This window comes from Puma concolor, chromosome C2 (assembly GCF_028749965.1).
Source record: "Puma concolor isolate L17-30 chromosome C2, mPumCon1.1.hap2, whole genome shotgun sequence".
In the NCBI taxonomy this organism is placed as follows: domain Eukaryota; kingdom Metazoa; phylum Chordata; class Mammalia; order Carnivora; family Felidae; genus Puma; species Puma concolor.
Window position 1 is genome coordinate 159045270 of NC_141675.1, and position 17897 is coordinate 159063166.

Here is a 17897-nt window from a genome sequence, read left to right on the forward strand (position 1 = left end):
GAAAGGCCAGCGGTCTGGACGGCCCCAGGGCCCTGGGGTCACTCATGGCCCGCCGTGTCACCAGCGTTGACACAGAACATGACGATGGCCAGGGCCAGGGCGGTGCTGAGGGAGCGAGTGCATTCTTGTGGGTCCAACCTGCGTGGGGACCTCTGGAAAGGCAGGAGGAAGGCAGGGGCTGAGCACGTGGCAGAGAGAAAGCAGGGGTGCCGTTGGCGTGCCTGGCGGAAAGCCACATACGCGCTTACCGTGGGCAGAGGGGCTCATGTCCGCGTCTCGCCCTAAGCGCAGGAGAGAGAGCAGGTGTGAGGGACAGCGGGGGAGGCCGTGTTTTCCAGGCAAGAGCCGGCACCAGGGGCTGGAAAGGCCTAGAAAAGAGTTTCCTGACGGGAGCTCCGTGCCCCTGATGTCAGGAAGCGCTCGCGTTGGAGTGCCGGCCACTGCCGGCTGTGGACACGGTGACGGTGATGGCAGGTTCTGCTGGGAGGCCACCCAGGTGACCCGAAAGCGTCCTCTAAACTCATAAGTTCCTATGGATGTGGTTTGCTTGTTTTTTAAAAATTCTCTCTGTGGGTGTCTTTAACGGTAAAGCAGTTACTTATTTAATTGACATATTGGAAGATTTTTCAAAAGCAACAGTTGTTATACTTGATCTGGTGGTGTTTTTGAACCCTGTCCTGCGTGTGTCGGTACTTCCCGTCACCCCTCACGGGTGGAACGGGCTGCGGTCCCTGCAGGGCTCCAGAAGATCACCGCCCTGCTCCCAGCCCACGCAGAACAGAGACACGGGGCTGCGCACCCTCCTGGGACTGCTGGCCTGGGCTTGGTCCCCACCCCACCCGGCCTCCTCCCTCCTCCATCCAACTCAGAGGCCCTTCTCCTGTCGCCCTTGGCCCGTTGGCGGGGTGGGAACGTTAGGACTCCGTGCGCTCGGCCCGTGCTGCCTCAGGAACGCGGAGTCTGGGCGAGGATCCCGCCTGCAGCCCTGCACCCGGGTGACGGGCGCGCCTCGGGGCCAGGCCACCGCCAGCACGCACGTCCCTGTCCGGACCGGAGCACTCAGGCCCTTCCCCAGAGTCGGTGTCACGAAACCCCAAGGTCGGGTTCCAAGAAGGAAGTCTTGTTTGGCCAGAGGCCCTGGTGTGAGGCGGCCCATCAGGGATTAGTGACCAGGCCGGGAGGAGCCCGAGCCGCCCTGATGGCTTCATTCACTTCCCTTTTAGCTCAGGAGGCGTCTTCACTGAAGACCAGGACCAAAGTCGCAAGGGCGGTCTCTCTGCTCCTGGCTTCAGAGGCAAGTTGTTTCGCAGCTCTCTCGACCCCAGGGGTCTGCCGACAGAGAGGCTGAGGCCCGGGCGTCCTCACTGCGGGCGCCTACTCCTACCCAGGTCCCGGGCTGTTTGCAGAACAGAGGCCGCTTGCGTCGAGGTTGTAAACTGCACACGTTTTCCTGGGCAGGTATCGAATGGCTAACAGTTTCCGTCATGGGAGCCCGTGGCGACCCTGGATACCTGTTATTAATCATTATGTACATAATTTGTTTTGGGGTACATGGTTGGCTCAGTGGGTTGAACGTCCGACTCTTGATTTCGCTCGGATCACGGTCTCACGGTCATGGGATCGAGCCCCGCGTCAGGCTCCACGATAAGCCTGGAGCCTGCTTGGGATTTTGTCTCTCTCTCCCTCTGCCCCTCCCCTGCTTAATATCTCTCTCCCTCCCTCTCCCCCTCCCCCTCCCTCCTCCCCCCTCCCCCTCCCTCTCCTCCCCCTCCCCCTCCCTCTCCTCCCCCTCCCCCTCCCTCTCCTCCCCCTCCCCCTCCCCCTCCCCCTCCCTCTCCTCCCCCTCCCCCTCCCTCTCCTCCCCCCTCCCCCTCCCTCTCCTCCCCCCTCCCCCTCCCTCTCCTCCCCCTCCCCCTCCCTCTCCTCCCCCCTCCCCCTCCCTCTCCTCCCCCTCCCCCTCCCTCTCCTCCCCCCTCCCCCTCCCTCTCCTCCCCCTCCCCCTCCCTCTCCTCCCCCCTCCCCCTCCCTCTCCTTCCCCTCCCCCTCCCTTTCCCTCTCCCTCTCTCTGCTCCCTCCCTCCCTCTCCCTCCGTCTCCACCCCCCTCCTTCCCCCTCCCCCCTCCCTCTCTCCCTCTCTCTGTCCCCCTCAAATTAAAAATAGATAAACATTTATAGTTAATTTTTGATTACCCATTAATATGTGAGAAGCCACAGAAAATACTTTTAAGAAGGAAGGAAGAAAAACCACCAGCACCAGCTAAGTGTCATAAGTTTTTTGCTTGTGTCAGTTACTGGGCCAACCCAGTTTCTTTGCGTTTTTGCTCTAAAAGTTCTGATTCAGCACACTTAGTTTACGGCAGCTGAGGGACTCTCATTACCAGCCAACTGTGCCTGCTTTTACTGGCTTCCGCGCCGCGGCCTATGACTGAGTCATTACCCTAGTTCTCACTTTGTAGCCCCAGAAAGATGAGCTCCCCTTGGCGTCCATCCCCAGGGTAGTGTTGGTCCCAGGGACTCCTAGACCTGCTGCTTTTGTGACCATTCGGGGGCTTTCTGCCCCCAAAGAAGCATGTGGCTGGCACCGAAACTTTAGGCTATTTCTTTTTTACCTAATTTCCTCCATTCTTGCTAAAGATGGCACTTATCTGGCTTAAAATACAAAAACTATTTGTACTTTAGGTTCTCATTTTCTCAGTTAACCAACCATTTGTAGTTTTAATGCAAAATGTTGTAATTGTAAGGTTTAAGTATCATTCAAAAGTAATCCTTTATTTTGACTATTGTAGGAAAGTGATGGAATTACAAAGGAAAATAACAGAAGCATTAGCCATTCATTCGCGAAAGATTCAATTCCTTTATGGTCAGAGATTTGCCCACCAATTGATCCTAAACAGGTCCCCACCTCCACCACCTCCCCCCACCCCCAACCTCCACAAAACTCTCCCTCACCTGTCTACTTGGAACGCCATGGCCTTGAATGAGCTTGGCGACAGGTCCATGACCTGAAGAAACCTGCATGCCAGACAGGTGGCAGAGACAGAACAGATGTGCTGGTAACACCACCAGAGACCCAAAGACCCTGATAAAAGTCCGGGCAGCAGAGAATCAGCAAGATGAGAAAATTGTGACATCAGGACTCTGTAACTCCTGATGGTACCTTGGTGTCCCATGGCCTTCGACATCTAGGGAGAGGCCAGCTGTTTCCTCTGTGGGAGTCTCCCCCGTGCGGCTACTCTATAAGTGGTTAGGGTCCTCCGGCCATTCCAACAGCCAAGCAAGGATGGGGCTGGACCTCTGGCCTCTTGGTCTCGAAGGGAATGTGGGTCCTGGCTGGATGTGGCTTTCCCTTGAGGCCCTCCCTGGAATACACAGCCAGGAAACAGAAGAAACCAGCTACCTGAATTAATCAACCAAGGTTTTTATTCACAAGTGTGAGTGAACAACCATTATCATTTGAAGAAAATAAACAGGTCAAAAGAGAATGATCTATGTGAAAAAACAGAACAACTGAGGGAAAGTAAACATAATTCAGGAAACAGAAAAGAATATAAATAACAGGCCTTATTAATATATGTATTTTGTGAGTGTGGAAAGCAAACGTCAGTTTGAATGTCTAGAAAACATTCAACAAGCACCACTCAGCTGTGTATGGTAGGCTGTTCTGGACGTTGGGATGCGTGCTGAGCACAAGAAACGTCTCCCCGTAGAGTGTGATCCTTGGGAAGGGGGGCAGGTGTGTCAAAGACACGTCTGATAACTCAGAGCAGAAAAGTCTAAAATGGGAAGACCTGGGGGGATGTAGAAAGTTAATCCAATGCCTATCTGGCACCATTTCAGAAATAGAAAACAGAGGGGCGCCCGGGTGGCTCAGTCGGTTAAGGGGCCGACTTTGGCTCAGGTCACGATCTCGCGGTCCGTGGGTTCGAGTCCCGCGTCGGGCTCTGGGCTGACGGCTCAGAGCCTGGAGCCTGCTTCAGATTCTGTGTCTCCCTCTCTCTGACCCTTCCCCGTTCATGCTCTGTCTCTCTCTGTCTCAAAAATAAATAAATGTTAAAAAAAATTAAAAAAAAAAAAAAAAGAAATAGAAAACAGAGAGGGAGACAGAGGAAAATTTGGGGCACTGAAGCAAGCCGTGAGTATTGCAATGGAAGGAACGCACTGAGCACCGAGCAGAATTAATTTTTAAAAGCCCATCCCAGCACATCCTTATGAATTTTAGAACACCAGCAGTAAAGACAAGATGCTAAAATCTTCTAAATTAACTACAGTAAGCATCAGACTTATGTAACACTTATCAGGAACACTGGAAGCCAGTGCTGAGGAGAAAAAAAAATTTTAATGTCTGTTTAATTTTGAGAGAGAGAGAGAGAGACAGAGTGCGAGTGGGGGAGCAGCAGAGAGAGAGGGAGACACAGAATCCGAAGCAGGCTCCAGGCTCGAGCCGTCAGCACAGAGCCCGACGCGGGGCTCGAACTCAGGGACCATGAGATCATGACCTGAGCTGAAGTCGGACACTTAACCGACTGAGCTACCCCGGGTGCCCTGGGAAAATATTTTTTGTAGGATTTCTTATTTAACCAAATGTTAAGCATTAGGACAAAATGATAATTTGCAGATATTCCAGGATTCAGAGGATTTCTTTCTAATGTATGTTTTTTGAGGGAAAAAAAAGTGAGAATATTTTAGTGAAATGAAAAAGATATCTAGGAAAGAGGAAAATATGGGATCCAAGAAATAATACTTTGTAAATCCAAGAAGACAATGAAAAAGATAACTTATCAACGAGCCTAAAAAGTAACCATTGCAAGTTAGAACAGAGAATCCTGTTAGCTCTAAAAAGAAAGTTTTTCAGAAGAAAGTGAATGTATTTTAACAAATAACGTGAGAAACTGAATGGTCTTTATGATAATGTGAAAGCAAATGTTTCTTTGGGAGCAATAACAAAGAAAAGAAAAGAGAAAAAGGAAAGTCCAGGAAACCCCAGAAGTCATTTAGGAAAGGATTGGTAAACTGAGGTACTATGATGGCTGCTTTTATGTGTCAATTTGAGTGGCTAAAGGCATGAGCTTAGGCCTTTCTGTCTGTGAGGCCCTTTGCAGAATGAGATTAGCGTTTGAATCAGGAGAGACTCAGGAAAGCAAACTGCCCTCCCCGTGTGGATGGGCATCTTTTAACCTACCGAGGGTCCATTTAGAACAAAAAGTGGACAAACAAGGAATTTGCCCCCTTTTCCTGCCTCACGGCCTGAGCCGGGACATCCTATCTCCACCTTCTCCTACTATTGGACTCAGAGTTACAACCTCTCATTCTCAGGCCTCTGGACTCAGACTGAACAGCACTGCTGGCTTTTGGCCTAACACTGGTATGGTTTTGAGGAATCAGTTTGAGACAGAGAATCCACTTGAAGTCAGTACTCAAAATCGTCTCCCTTAAGTAGTTCAGACTTAAGGACAGTCCCCTCAGGTCTGTCACAGTACTCAGCCCCGCAGTGTATCACAGGGTCGCTGTCGCGGGTGATTCAATCCAGACTCCTTGAGTGTACAGGTGGCTTCCTCTTACCATGGGCCCCAAACCTTAAAGTTAGCTAGAAAGAGTTAAAACCCAAAAGCCTTGGCCGCTTGAAGGTTAGACTCTACAGTGAATCTTAGATCGGCGAAGAAACCAGACCTTGAACTGGATTCTCAGAATTCACATGTCAAACATGATGAAACGGGGCCACAGTTTCACTTGACAGAATCACATTTGGCCTCGAGTGCGTGAATGGAAACCAGCGTACTCAGCATTTGGTCCAGAATTGAGAGGGAAAGCCACAGCCGAGCTACATAAGAAGCTAAGTACAGGGGGGAGGGAAGAAAATCAGAGAGAAAGTGAGAGGGAAGGAGGGAGCAAGGAACAAGACTATGATCCATCAGTGAAACTAAAAGGTGTTGAGGGGAGCCTGGGGGGCCCAGTCGGCTGAGCGTCCAACTTCGGCTCAGGTCACGATCCCATGGTTTGTGGGTTCAAGCCCCGCGTCGGGCTCTGTGCAGACACGCTCGATGTCTGGAGCCTGCTTCCGATTCTGTGTCTTCCTCTCTCTCCGCCCTCCCCTGGTCGTGCTCTGTCTCTGTCTCTCTCGAAAATAAAAAAACGTCTAAAAAAATTAAAAAAACTAAAAGGTGTTGATTTGAAAGAACAAAAGATCTCTATGCCGTGAGTAGTATTTTACTTAACAATGTAATGGCAGATAAGACAAAATTAACAGTAGGAATTGGAGTGTATCTGCAGATACGGAGGCAGACGTCAAAATTTAAACCAACAACAATCATAACAACATAGGACAAGCAAGATGTAAATTGCCAAAATTAACCCCCAAAGAAATAGAAAAATCTGGCAGAGGAAATTTCCAGTAAAGACACTGAAAATATCATCAACAAATTACCTTCCAGCAAGATCGCAGAGTTTAATCAGTCTCTGTCAAATAACATACCATCCCACTTCTATATAAACCTTCCGCGTCATAGAAAAGAGCAGCTGACCTAATCCTAATTCCAAAACTGGACAAAGAGGCACAAGTAAAAAGAAACCCACAGACAGCATCACCTATGACGAGAGATGCAAAACTTCTAAACGAAGTACTAGAAAATTAAATTTAGCGCCGTAGCCAGAAATCTAAGAAGAGTTTAGTTCTACAGCTATCGATGGAGCCCATCTGTGACTAGATTACGAGAGAGGATCTGTAAGCCCCAGAACCTTACAGAAGTCAGTGTGCAGAGCGTGTGTGCGTGTGTGCTCTCGGGCGTACGTGTGCATTTGCTAGAAGGATCCGGATGAAAATGGCGATTCTCGTCTGGGAAGGATGAATTCTTCGGGGAGATTTATGAATGTCTACAGTCTTCAGAAATTACTTGTGGAGGGCTTTGTTTTCACTGTTAGAGACGCCAGCCGGGGCCACCCACAGAACCCACCCCGTCAGGATCTCAGAGACAGGACACAGTGTGCTTCTTGTTTAAAGCCTCACGTCTACTTCTATCTGCTTAAGAACCACTAAAATCATTATAGTGGCTGTCTCTGGCCTTGTAGCTTTTCATTTCTCTGAGGTTTGTGTCCGTAGTGTCCACGATGAGCAAGTGTTACAATTTTTTTTAATTTTTTTTTTCGTATTTGTTTATTTTGAGAGACAGCACAAGTGGGAGAGGGGCGGGGGGAGAGACAGAGAGAGACAGAGACAGAGACAGAGAGACAGAGAATCCCAAGCAGGCTCTGCACTGCCATGAGAACCATGCGATCATGACCTGAGCCCAAATCAAGAGTCAGACGCTTAATCGACTGAGCCACACAGGTGCCCCCAGTGTCACTGTTTAATGAGAACAATATTTTAAAAGATACAATTTGAAAAGTTTTAAACTATGTTTGCATGTGCGCAGCCCTCCCCATGGGTGACCCACCTGTCACCCTCTAAGCTTCCTGGTGCCCTCGCTAATCCCTGCCTTTCCCCCCCACCCCGTCCCACCCCCAGGCAACCTTGATGTGCTTTCTGCCAATATAGATTAGTTTGCATTTTCTAGGATTAAAAAAATCATAAGGTATATACTTTTTTTGTCTAGCTTATTTTACTCAGCATAAATATTTCGAGATGCATCCATGTTTGTTGAGTTTATCAGTAGCTCACTCCTTTTCATCACTACGTAGTATCGGGTTGTGTGGATAAACCACAACCTTGTGTCCGTCCAGCTATTGACGGCACTTGGGTTGTTTCCAGTCTTTTTGTGCTACAGAGAAAGCTGCTAAGAACATTCGTGTACAGGCCTTTGCATGGACATTCCCTGCCATTCCTCCTGGAGTTGAAAGGCTGGGTCACGAGGCAGAACACTGTCCTACTTTCCCAAAGTGGTTGTGCCCACCACTGTGAAGGAGCCTCCACACCCTTGCCAACCCCGAGTGGGGAGCCGGTCCGCCTTTCTGGCAGCTGTGAAGGGTGTCTCGCTGTGGTTTTAACTTGCGTTTCCCCAGTCTTTTCATGTGCCGTTTTGCTGTCTGTACGTCTTCTTCAATAAACCGTTCAAACCTCTTCTCCTTTCTTACTGAGCTGTTTAATTTCTTATGACCGAGTGTGAGAGTTACTTATATATTCTAAGTCCTTTATCAGATATGTGATTTGAAAATTTTTTTCTCTCCAGTCTCTTAACAGTGTCTTTCAGAGACCAAATAATATTTAGTTTGATGAAGTCATATTTTTCGATTTTCTTTGTTGGGTCACGTCTTTGATGTTCTGTGTAAGAAATGTTTGCCTAAGTCAGTGCCATAAAGATTTTCCCCGATGTTGTATTCTTAGAAAATTTACACTTTCAGTGTTTACATTTAGGACTGTATTCCATTTTGAGTTCATGTTTGTATAGGACTTGAGGTGTGGATTGAAGTCCATTTTTTCTCACATAGAACGTGTCTAGTTGACCCAGCACCCTCCGTTGAAAAGTTCACCCTTTCTCCACTGAATTGCCTTTGCAGCTTTGTTACACATCAGTCCGCATACACACGGAGGGCTGTTGGGGGGCACTAGTGTTTTGCGTTGATCCCTTTGTCATGATGCCAGTATCACACTCTTAGGATTACTAGTTTTATTGTAAGTTTGAGATCGGGGAGAACGAGTTCTCCAACGTTGTACTTCTTTCTCAAAGTTGTTTTGGCTACTTGGTCCTTTTTGTGTTTCACAGCAGTTTTATAATCAGCTTCTCAGCTTCTCCATAGACCCCGTTTGGATTTTGATTGAGGCCGCATTGAATATGTGGACCGGTTTGGGGAGAACTGACATCTGAACAGTTTTGGGTCTTCCGGTTGACGAGCGCCGATGCCTCCCCACTCCTGCAGGCCCTCGTTCTCTCAGCAGCACTTTGCACCGCACAGCATACATATCTTTCACTTCTTTTGTCGGGTTTATCTTTGTTTTGTATTTTTGATGCTGCTTTAAATGTTATATTTCTGTCTCGGTCTCTAGGTGTTCGTTGCGAATACAGAGAGGTATTAGTTCCAGTAGCTGTTTTGGAAATTTCATTGAATTTTCTTTATAGATGATCATGTTGTTCATGTTCTATTTGTTGCTGGTAGTCCAGAAACCTTGGATTTCTTCCTTCCCGATTACACCCCGATGGGCTCTGGTATGATGTGGGGTACAAGGGGTGAGCACAGACACCCTCGTCTTGTGTGCAGTCTCAGGGGAGAGCACTCAGTCGTTCACCACCAGGTGTGGTGTTAGCCGTGAGGTTTCACGGACGCCTCCGTAAGTTCTGCTCCGAGTTTACTAAGGAACTTGTAATCAGGAGTGAATGTTGGATTTGGATTTTGTCAAGCTCTTTGTTTCTACTCTCAGTGGAGCCGCTCATTTGTTGTTTGTTTCTGTTCGTTTAATATGGAGTATGGTGACATTGATTGAGTCCTTTAAATATTAAACCAACCTTGCATTCCTGGGATAAACGTTGTATAGGCATTATGTATTATTCCTTTTAAATATTGTTGGATTTGATGTGCTAAAATTTTGTTTCCTGTTTCTGCATCCGTGGTGTACTGGCCTGCAGTGATATTGGTCTACTGTTGTCTTTGAATGTCTTTGTCAGGTTTCGACATCAGGGTGATACCTGCCTCATGAAGTGAATTGACAACCGTTTCTTCCTCCTCAGTTTTCTGGAAGAGTTGGTTTAGACTCGCTACCAGTTTTTTCTTAAACACTGGTAGAATTCACCAGTGAAGCCATCTGGGCCTCAGGTTTTCTCTGTGAGAAAGTGTCTTCAAATTCATTGTCTATAACAGAATAGATGCAGGCATATTCATGTTATCTATTTTTTTTTTCCTTGAGTGAACTTTGGTAATTTATGTCTCTCAGGGACATTTGTCTATTTCATTTAAGGTGTGGAATTTATTGGCCTGAAAGTGTTCACGACATTCCTGTATTATCCTCGTAGCACCTGCGGGTCTCTGGTGATGCCTCTCATTCCTAATACTGCTCATCTGTGTCTTCTCTCTCTGCATCAGTCTGCCTAGAGGTCTGTCAAGTTTATGGATTTTTCTCTAAAGAACCACCTTTTGATTTCATGGATTTTTTTTTTTTCTGTTTTCTGTTTTATTTCAACAATTTCTGCTCTGGTCTTTATTTTATTTTATTTTTTTTTTGTCTGCTTAAGTTGCTTTTCTTTTTTCAGTTTTTAGGGTGCTGAGGCCGTTGTTTTGAGACCTTTTATTGCTTTCTCAGCATTTCATAAATTTCGATATGTTGTGTTATCACTTTCACCAATTTCAAAATACTTTGTCTCTTGGGCTATTTAGAAGCCTGCTATTTAGTTTCAAAATATTAAGGGGTTTTATAGATTTTTCTGTTGTTGATTTCTAATTTGATTTCATTTTCTGACTTGAATCCTTTAAATTTATGTTTGTGTTACAGGCTAGAATGTGGTCTTTGTGAATATTCCATGACAACTTGGAAAACATGTACATCTGCTACTTGTTGGGTAGAGTGGCCTATGAGTTGGTTGGTTGTCTAGTGCATGTCTTCTGTGTCTTTACTTATCTACTTGGTCTATCAGTTATCGGGAGGAGGGTATTAAAAACCTCTTGACTATCACTGTGCTCTTATCTATCGTTCCTTACAATTTTTTTCAGTTTTTACTTCATGTATTTTGTAATTGTCTAATTAGGAGTGTGGGTTCCTCTTAGTAAATTGGCCTCCTTTATCATTATAAAATGACCTTCTTTATCTCTGTTTACTATTCTTCATTCTGAAATCTGTTTTGTCTGGCATTAATAGATTCTGACCCTCCCCACTGCTTTCTTTCAATTAGTGCTAGCATAGTGTCTCTTTTCCCATGCTTTAATTTTAAGCTATTTTATATTATTTTACATTGAAAGTATGTTTCTTGTCATCAGCATGTTTGGATCTACTTTTTTCCCTACCCCAACTGATAATCTCTGCCTTTTCATTAGGGTGCTCAGGACATTTACGTTTATTGTGATATTGATATGGTGGGGTTTAAATCTATTGTCTTGGCACATTTTTTTTTGTTCTATATTATCTGTGTTCCCCCTTTTCTCTTTTGCTTTTTTTTACATTACTTATGTTTTATGATTTCATTTTAACTCCTTCTTGACTTTTTAGCTATAACTTTTTGTTTTGTTAATTTAGTGACTGTTCTAGGGTTTTATAGTGTACATGCTTAAATTATTATAACCTGCCCTCACATGATGTTATACCACTCATGCACAGTATAAGAATCTTCCATTTCTCCTCTCCAGGCCTTTGTGATATTGTTGTCGTACATTTAACATCTGCATATGTTAAGAATCCCATACTATACTCTTAGTTTTGTTTCAACAGTCAATTGGCTTTTTTTAATTAAGTATTTTAATTCCAGTATCATTAACAGACACTGTTATATTAACAGCCAATTAACTTTTAAAGAGATGAGAGTTGCTACTTCCAGTGTTCTTTATCCCTTGAAGTAGATCCCCCTTTACATCTGGTGTCATTTCCTTCTGCCTGGAGGGCTTCCTTTCACATTCTTTGGGGTGCAAGTCTGACGATGAATTCTTTCAGCTTTGGTGTGTCTGGAAGAGTCTTTATTTCGCATTCCTTTTTAAGATATATATTTCTGGGAAAGTATATTTTTGCTGGAATGGCAGGATTTTCTTTTCTTTTCTTTTCTTTTTAACACCTTGAAGAGTTGCTCCCCTGTCGTACTGTTTGCATTATTTCCAGTAAGAAATCTGCTGTCTTGGGGTGCCTGGGAGGCACAGTCGGTTAAGTATCTGACTCTTGGTTCCAGCTCAGGTGACAGTTCAGGAGATTGAGCCCCGCATCAGGCTGCATGCTGGCAGCATAGAGACTGCTTGGGATTCTCGTTCTCCCTGCCCCCCTCTGCCCCTTCCCTGCTCGTGCCTGCTCTCTCTCTCTCTCAAAATGAACAAATAAACTTAAAAAAAAAAGTAATCTGCTGTCTCATCTTTGTCCTTCCATGTGTGAGGCCTTTTCCACTGGCCGTGGTGGGCATTTTCTCTTCATACTGCCATGCTTTGGTGTGGTTTTCCGCACATTTCTTGTGCTTGGCCTTCATCAGGATTCTTAGATCTGTGTGTTTATAGATTTTATAAAATTTGTCACATTTTTATCTGTTTTCTGTACCACCTTCTCTCTTATCCTTCATGAACCCAGTTATATGTGTGTCGGACTGACAGATTTGTCTGACAGCTCAGTGATTTGCTGGGTTTTCTTTTTTTCCAATCTCTGTGTGTGTTTCATTTTGTCTTTTTTTGGGGGGGGTGGGGGGTGAGGGGCAGAAAAGGAGAGAAAGAATCCCAAGCAGGCTCCACGCTGAGTGTGGAGCCTGACACGGGGCTCTAACTCACAACCATGAGCTCATGACCTGAGCTAAAATCAAGAGTTAGACACTCAATCAACTGACTGAGCCACCTAGGCCCCCCATTCTCTGTGTTTCATTTTGCATAGTTCCTGTTATTGTGTCTTTAAGTTCACTGATCTTTCTTCTATTCTAGATCTTTCTATTCTGAGGTTGGTACCATCCAGTGTAGTTCATCTACCAGATGCACCCTTAGTCTCTAGAAGGGTATACCTAAACACTTCATGCCTTTGTGTGAGCGTTAGGCATGTTCCCTGACCCTTCCAGGCAGTTCTCACCCAGTCTTGAGCAGAATGTGTGCCACTGATGTTCAGGGGACCCTCTGCGTGCCATCGCACGGACCCTGGCTGCCCTGTTTCCTGTGCTCTCCATTCAGGGAGTCTGCAGGCTCCGCCTGGGTTCCTTCTTCCCTCACCGTGGCCTGGATGCCTGGGCGGACCCCGGGGGCACAGATGGGCTCACCTCATGTGTCTCCCGCCTCTCAGAAACCACTGTCCTTCCTTGCTTGATGTCCTGGCTCTTGGAGGCTGGTGTTTGATGTATTTTGTCTGGTTTATGATTTTAGGAGTGGGGGTAAGTCCAGCAGCTGTACTCCAGCCCACACAGAAGCAAAAGCCTGAATTTATTTTTAAATCACAGTAAAACAGAAAGCCCACTGTTGAACACTGGTCCCTTCTCTGTGTCACCCTCAGAGAGAGATGCTTTTGCAATCTAGACCTGATTGTGCACCTGCTCAGCCAAGCCAGCTGGGTGTTTGGGACTGGCTTGAGTTGGAAGCTCGACTGCCTTGTTCACGTTTTGGTCTGGGTTCCCTGGACAGCAGAGACCAAGGGGAGAATTTAAGGTGAGTACTTGGCAAGTGTGAACTCAGAGTAGCGGGGTAGATTGGGGGGGGGGGGTGAAGAGAGGAAGGGTGGCTTTAGCAGCAGGAGAAACTGTCCCAGGGGGCTGCTCTGTCCCCGAGAGCCTCTAGGTTCCCCGCCTGTGCTGTGGAGGTCGCTGTGCTCAGCTGTGTGTGGGTGGCCTGGCCGTGGCGCCTGTGGGGCATGTGACACACCATAACTGTGGTGTCTCCAGGATGGCCGGTGGAGGGCTTGTGTGTGCGGACTCACAGCCATGTGACGGAGGGAGTGTGGCCTGAGCGTCTGGTCCCGGGGGGATCGGCCTGCGGACTCGTGCACCACATCCACTCAGGCTCGCTCGTCAGCCCCCCTCCAGACAGCCCTTCACACACACGTCATTGTCTCAGCAAGGTCAGCAATTAATGAAGATTTAAAGCCTTTAAAAAAAATATGATGGCCCTCTCTTCCTGTCCTTTTTGTTTTGGAAAATGGAGCTATGGACAGGCGGTCACTCCTAGTGGCCCACAAGCTGCGGGTCCCCTTAACCTGGTCAGCCGTGGCGTCTCTGATGGGCTTAACTGATCTTCCTTGTTGCTGTTTGCTTACTGACAGCACACAGTTTTATCAAATTTTAACCAAAACTAAGTGATATCTCACCAGATGCTTTAAAATTGTATTTAATCTCGGGCACCTGGGGGCTCCGTCAGTTGAGCGTCTGACTTCGGCTCAGGGCGTGATCTCGCGGTCCGTGAGTTCGAACCCTGCGTTGGGCTCTGTGCTGACAGCTGAAGCCTGGAGCCTGCTTGGGATTGTGGGTCTCCCTCTCTCTCTGCCCCTCCCCCGCTCCCGCTCTGTCTCTCTCTCTCTCTCTCTCAAGAAAATAAAACATTTTTAAAAACTTCTCCTGACAAGCGGGAGAAGAAACACGGGCCATACGTATCAGGGGCTGTGTGACGGTCCAGTTCCCTGTGGGGCCGCTTGGTTCATGAGCACATTCCTCACTGTGAGTTTATCGAGGTGCTAGACTCCTGCGCCAGTCCAGCCAGTGGGACTTCTTTTTAGGAAGGCGGCTTTGTTGAATTGATTTGGAACTTTAGTTTGATTTTCCTGTGTTTCAGGTGGTTTCTTGAACTATGTGGTGAGTTTGCTCATTGGTTAATTACTCCCTGCTTATAATAGCAGATGTGTACTGGTGTGTTTGTTTTGTGGTTCATTGTAACATTTACATGTGATTGATTAATGTAGAAAAGTGTTGTAGCCAACTCGATCTGGTTTGTCTGACGTTTCCAGTGTTCTCGTGCAATACCTCATACAGTGCCCAGCCATCACGCGCCTAGTGTCCATCTGTCAGAAATATGTACATGTTCCACCAAAGCGTGTGGTCAGAAATGTTCACGCACACACTCTTCAGAATAGCCAAGAACTAGGCTATTCTGTGAGAGTCCACGGTGATGTGTTGCCAGCAGGGTCCTGTGTGGCAGTGAGGTTGGGCGGGCCCCGGCCACGTGGAAGGGGTGTGGCCTCGGGTGTAAGGCACCAGGCACAGGGGAATCTGTGTAAGTGGCCCCACGAGTGTAAAGCTCGCAGCGGCCAACGCCAGTCAGCGTGCTGGGGTCAGTGCGGTGGCTGCCCGCTCTGGGGAGGGGGCAGTTGTGGAGGCGGGGGGGCTCCGGTGCCAGGACACCGGCTGTGGGTGTGCTCGCTTTGTGAAAACTCACAAGGCTGCATCCTTGTGATTTGTCACGCCTCAGTGAAAACGTTTGCCTAAAGTAGGATTCACCGCGCACGTCTTGGAATCAAAGAGTGATCAGCAGGTTAACAGAGAAGGCGAATCCTGAATTCTTCCTCACAGTGAGGTCCCTCGCTGGGGCTCTCAGGGACCAGCAGGGCAGGGGCAGGTCGCCTGCCCCATGCACCGGGGGGTTGGCAGGTACTGCGTGCAGGAGGAGCTGTCGGGGAGCACGGAGAGCATGAGCCGGCGCCCGCGGCCGGCCCTGCTGGTGAGGAGCTTCGCAGACAGGGCTGGGGCTCCCCCATCCTGAGTGTGGGCACAGCAGGTGCCCAGCCTCTGGCCCCGGGTGGCCTCTGCCCTGCTCACGAGGGCATGGACTTCCCAGGAGACACCTTCCAGTCCCTTTCAGTGAATATCCCAGACCTGGGTGACACGTGTGTGTGGGTTTTCACCCCGCGTCGAGACCGGTGGCCACTTTGCCCCATGGACTGGGGTCTCTTCCATCATGTGGCTTCAAGTCGCATCTTCCACACTCTAAGCCAGCCTGGGGGCCAGCCTGTGGCCTCGGCTGTAGCATTCTGTTCGAGGGCGGCCATGGTCCCTGGAGCAGAAGCAGAGCGTGGCCCGAGGTGGGGGAGCCCCACGGAGCCGGGTCGGCGCACCTGGCGGGGGGCTCCCGTTGTGGGCGTGTTCTGAAGACACACCCCGAGTCAGGGTGGCCCGTGTCCCCTCGAGGAATGGAGGCTGGAGCTCAGGGCACCGATGGGGGAGGTGCGCACCCAGCTCCAGCCTTCCGAGGGTCCTGTGAGAATCTCTCGGGCCCAGCAAGTGAGACTCGGTTCGTTAGGACCATTTCAGCGTGGAAAGAAAACGTACCTGCACTCATCAAGTCAGGTTCCTTGTCTCTGGGGTGTAGTGCGTGCAGGGCGGGGGAGCCTGGCCGTGCAGGGTGCGAGCGCCAGACCCGGGTGTGGTGTGCAAGGGTCCGCCATCAGGGCACAACCTCGCGTGACCTGAATTAGCCCCAGCAGTGGTTCTCACGCTCGGACATCTAGCTCTGGACCCCGAGTGAGGCCTCACGGTTTTGGGCTTCTGTGGAACTGATGCCCACCCCCCGGGCACAGCCGAGCGCGGTTCTGGGCGGCTCAAGGTGGCCCTGGACGGCGTGAGCACACCCGGGCCCGTGCACCCGTGGGCCGCGTCCTCCAGCCCCGCGTCACCTCGCCCGTGTCTCTCCGTTCCAGGCATCAGCAACGCAGAAGCGCGGCAGCCAGGGAAGGCACCCAACTTCAGCGTCAACTGGACGGTGGGTGACTCGGCCATCGAGGTCATCAACGCCACGACGGGGAAGGACGAGCTGGGCCGTGCATCCCGCCTGTGTAAGCACGCCTTGTACTGTCGCTGGATGCGTGTGCACGGCAAGGTACCGGCCCCGCCTCCCCGCAGCTTGTTCCACAAAGCCCCGCGCCACCATCCCCACGGCCTTTCCCAGACCTCTTTGTTCCTTGGGACCCCTCACCTCGAAGTGTGGCCCCGGCTCCTCTCATCTGAAGCAGCCTCAGGCAGCTCTTCCCTTCCCGCTGGCTTCCTGGGGGCGGGGGGGGGGGGGCCCTCTCACCTGCACGTGCTGCCAGGTGATTCCACCACCAGAGGAGGGAAGGCCCCCTCGCGGCCCTCAGGAGGCCCTAGGCCTGTTCCTGCAGTAGCAGCAGGGTCCCTTTCCCCAGATGAGACCTTCTCCGGTCCGGTCCGTGCGCGTCTTGCTGGTTTTCCTTTATCGGTCGGGGGCGTGGCGGGTGTTTGTTAGAGGGCTGGCGCCGAACTTGGCGTGGCGGTTTGGACCGAAGCCGGCTCGCGCTCCCGTCCCTGTTCCCGCAGCAGGGGCGCCTGTGCTGGAGGTCCGCACCCTGTTTATCCCCGAGACCTGCACCAGCATGAGTCAGCCAGCCACGGGGGGGGCAGCGCCTCCCAGTCCTTCGGTGTGAATGAAACACACGTAGCATCGGACGGGCTGTGTGTTTCAATAGCTGAAAAGATTAAAATCGAAATTGGAGTCAGGTGCCTGTGGGCTCAGAAGCCCCTCTTTAGAACCCGGGGTCTGAAACTGCCTGTCTGACGGGGCGCCGGCTCCACGGGGGGCGGGGGGCGCGACGGTCGCGGGCCCTTGCGCCCTGTGTGACACGGCCCCTTGGAGGAAGGCACTGCTGCCTCGGGGCTGTCCCCCACGAGCCAGCGTAGGACGAAATACCAGATTTTGAATGTCTTCCTGAGTTTTGCTTTCTGCTGTTTCTGCGTAAATAGTCGTGCTTTTTTTTGACTTCTTACAGGTTCCCTCCAACTTGTTACGGTCCAAGGTTACTAAGCCCAACATGTACCATGAATCCAAGCTGGTGGCGAAGGAGTACCAGGCCGCCAAGGCGTGTCTGTTCAGAGCGTTCGTCAAGGCGGGGCTGGGCGCCTGGGTGGAGAAGCCCACAGAACAGGACCAGTTCTCTCTCACACCCTGACCTGGGGCCTGGGGCCGGGGCTGCTGCGTCCAGCACTGTCTCCGGAAGGTCCGGTCTGGACCGGGGGCAGGTGTGGGGACGCGGGGTGCTGGGCGTCCAGCGCTGTCTCCGGAAGGTCCGGTCTGGACCGGGGGCAGGTGTGGGGACGCGGGGTGCTGGGCGTCCAGCGCTGTCTCCGGAACGTCCCGTCTGGACCGGGGGCAGGTGTGGGGACGCGGGGTGCTGGGCGTCCAGCGCTGTCTCCGGAACGTCCCGTCTGGACCGGGGGCAGGTGTGGGGACGCGGGGTGCTGGGCGTCCAACACTTTCTCCGGAACGTCCCGTCTGGATTGGGGGCAGGTGTGGGGACGCGGGGTGCTGGGCGTCCAGCGCTGTCTCCGGAAGGTCCGGTCTGGACTGGGGGCAGGTGTGGGGACGTGGGGTGCTGGGCGTCCAAC

General features: G+C 50.1%; 1 protein-coding gene across 9 annotated transcripts in view; it reads left to right on the forward strand.

Annotated features, from left to right (window-relative positions):
* ADARB1 (adenosine deaminase RNA specific B1) overlaps positions 1-17594 on the forward strand; it is a 134691-nt gene extending 117097 nt beyond the window's left edge. For 7 of the 9 annotated variants that reach the window (XM_086676156.1, XM_086676158.1, XM_086676157.1 and 4 more), the window contains 2 exons: positions 16199-16377; positions 17282-17594. In XM_086676156.1, coding sequence (XP_086532282.1) covers positions 16199-16377; positions 17282-17461 — 359 coding nt within the window. In that variant the 3' untranslated portion in view covers positions 17462-17594. Of the gene's footprint in view, positions 1-16198; positions 16378-17281 lie in introns of those variants that run through there. The other 2 variants (XM_086676155.1, XR_015240516.1) reach the window with 2 other exon arrangements.
* The last annotated feature ends 303 nt before the right edge of the window (positions 17595-17897 follow it).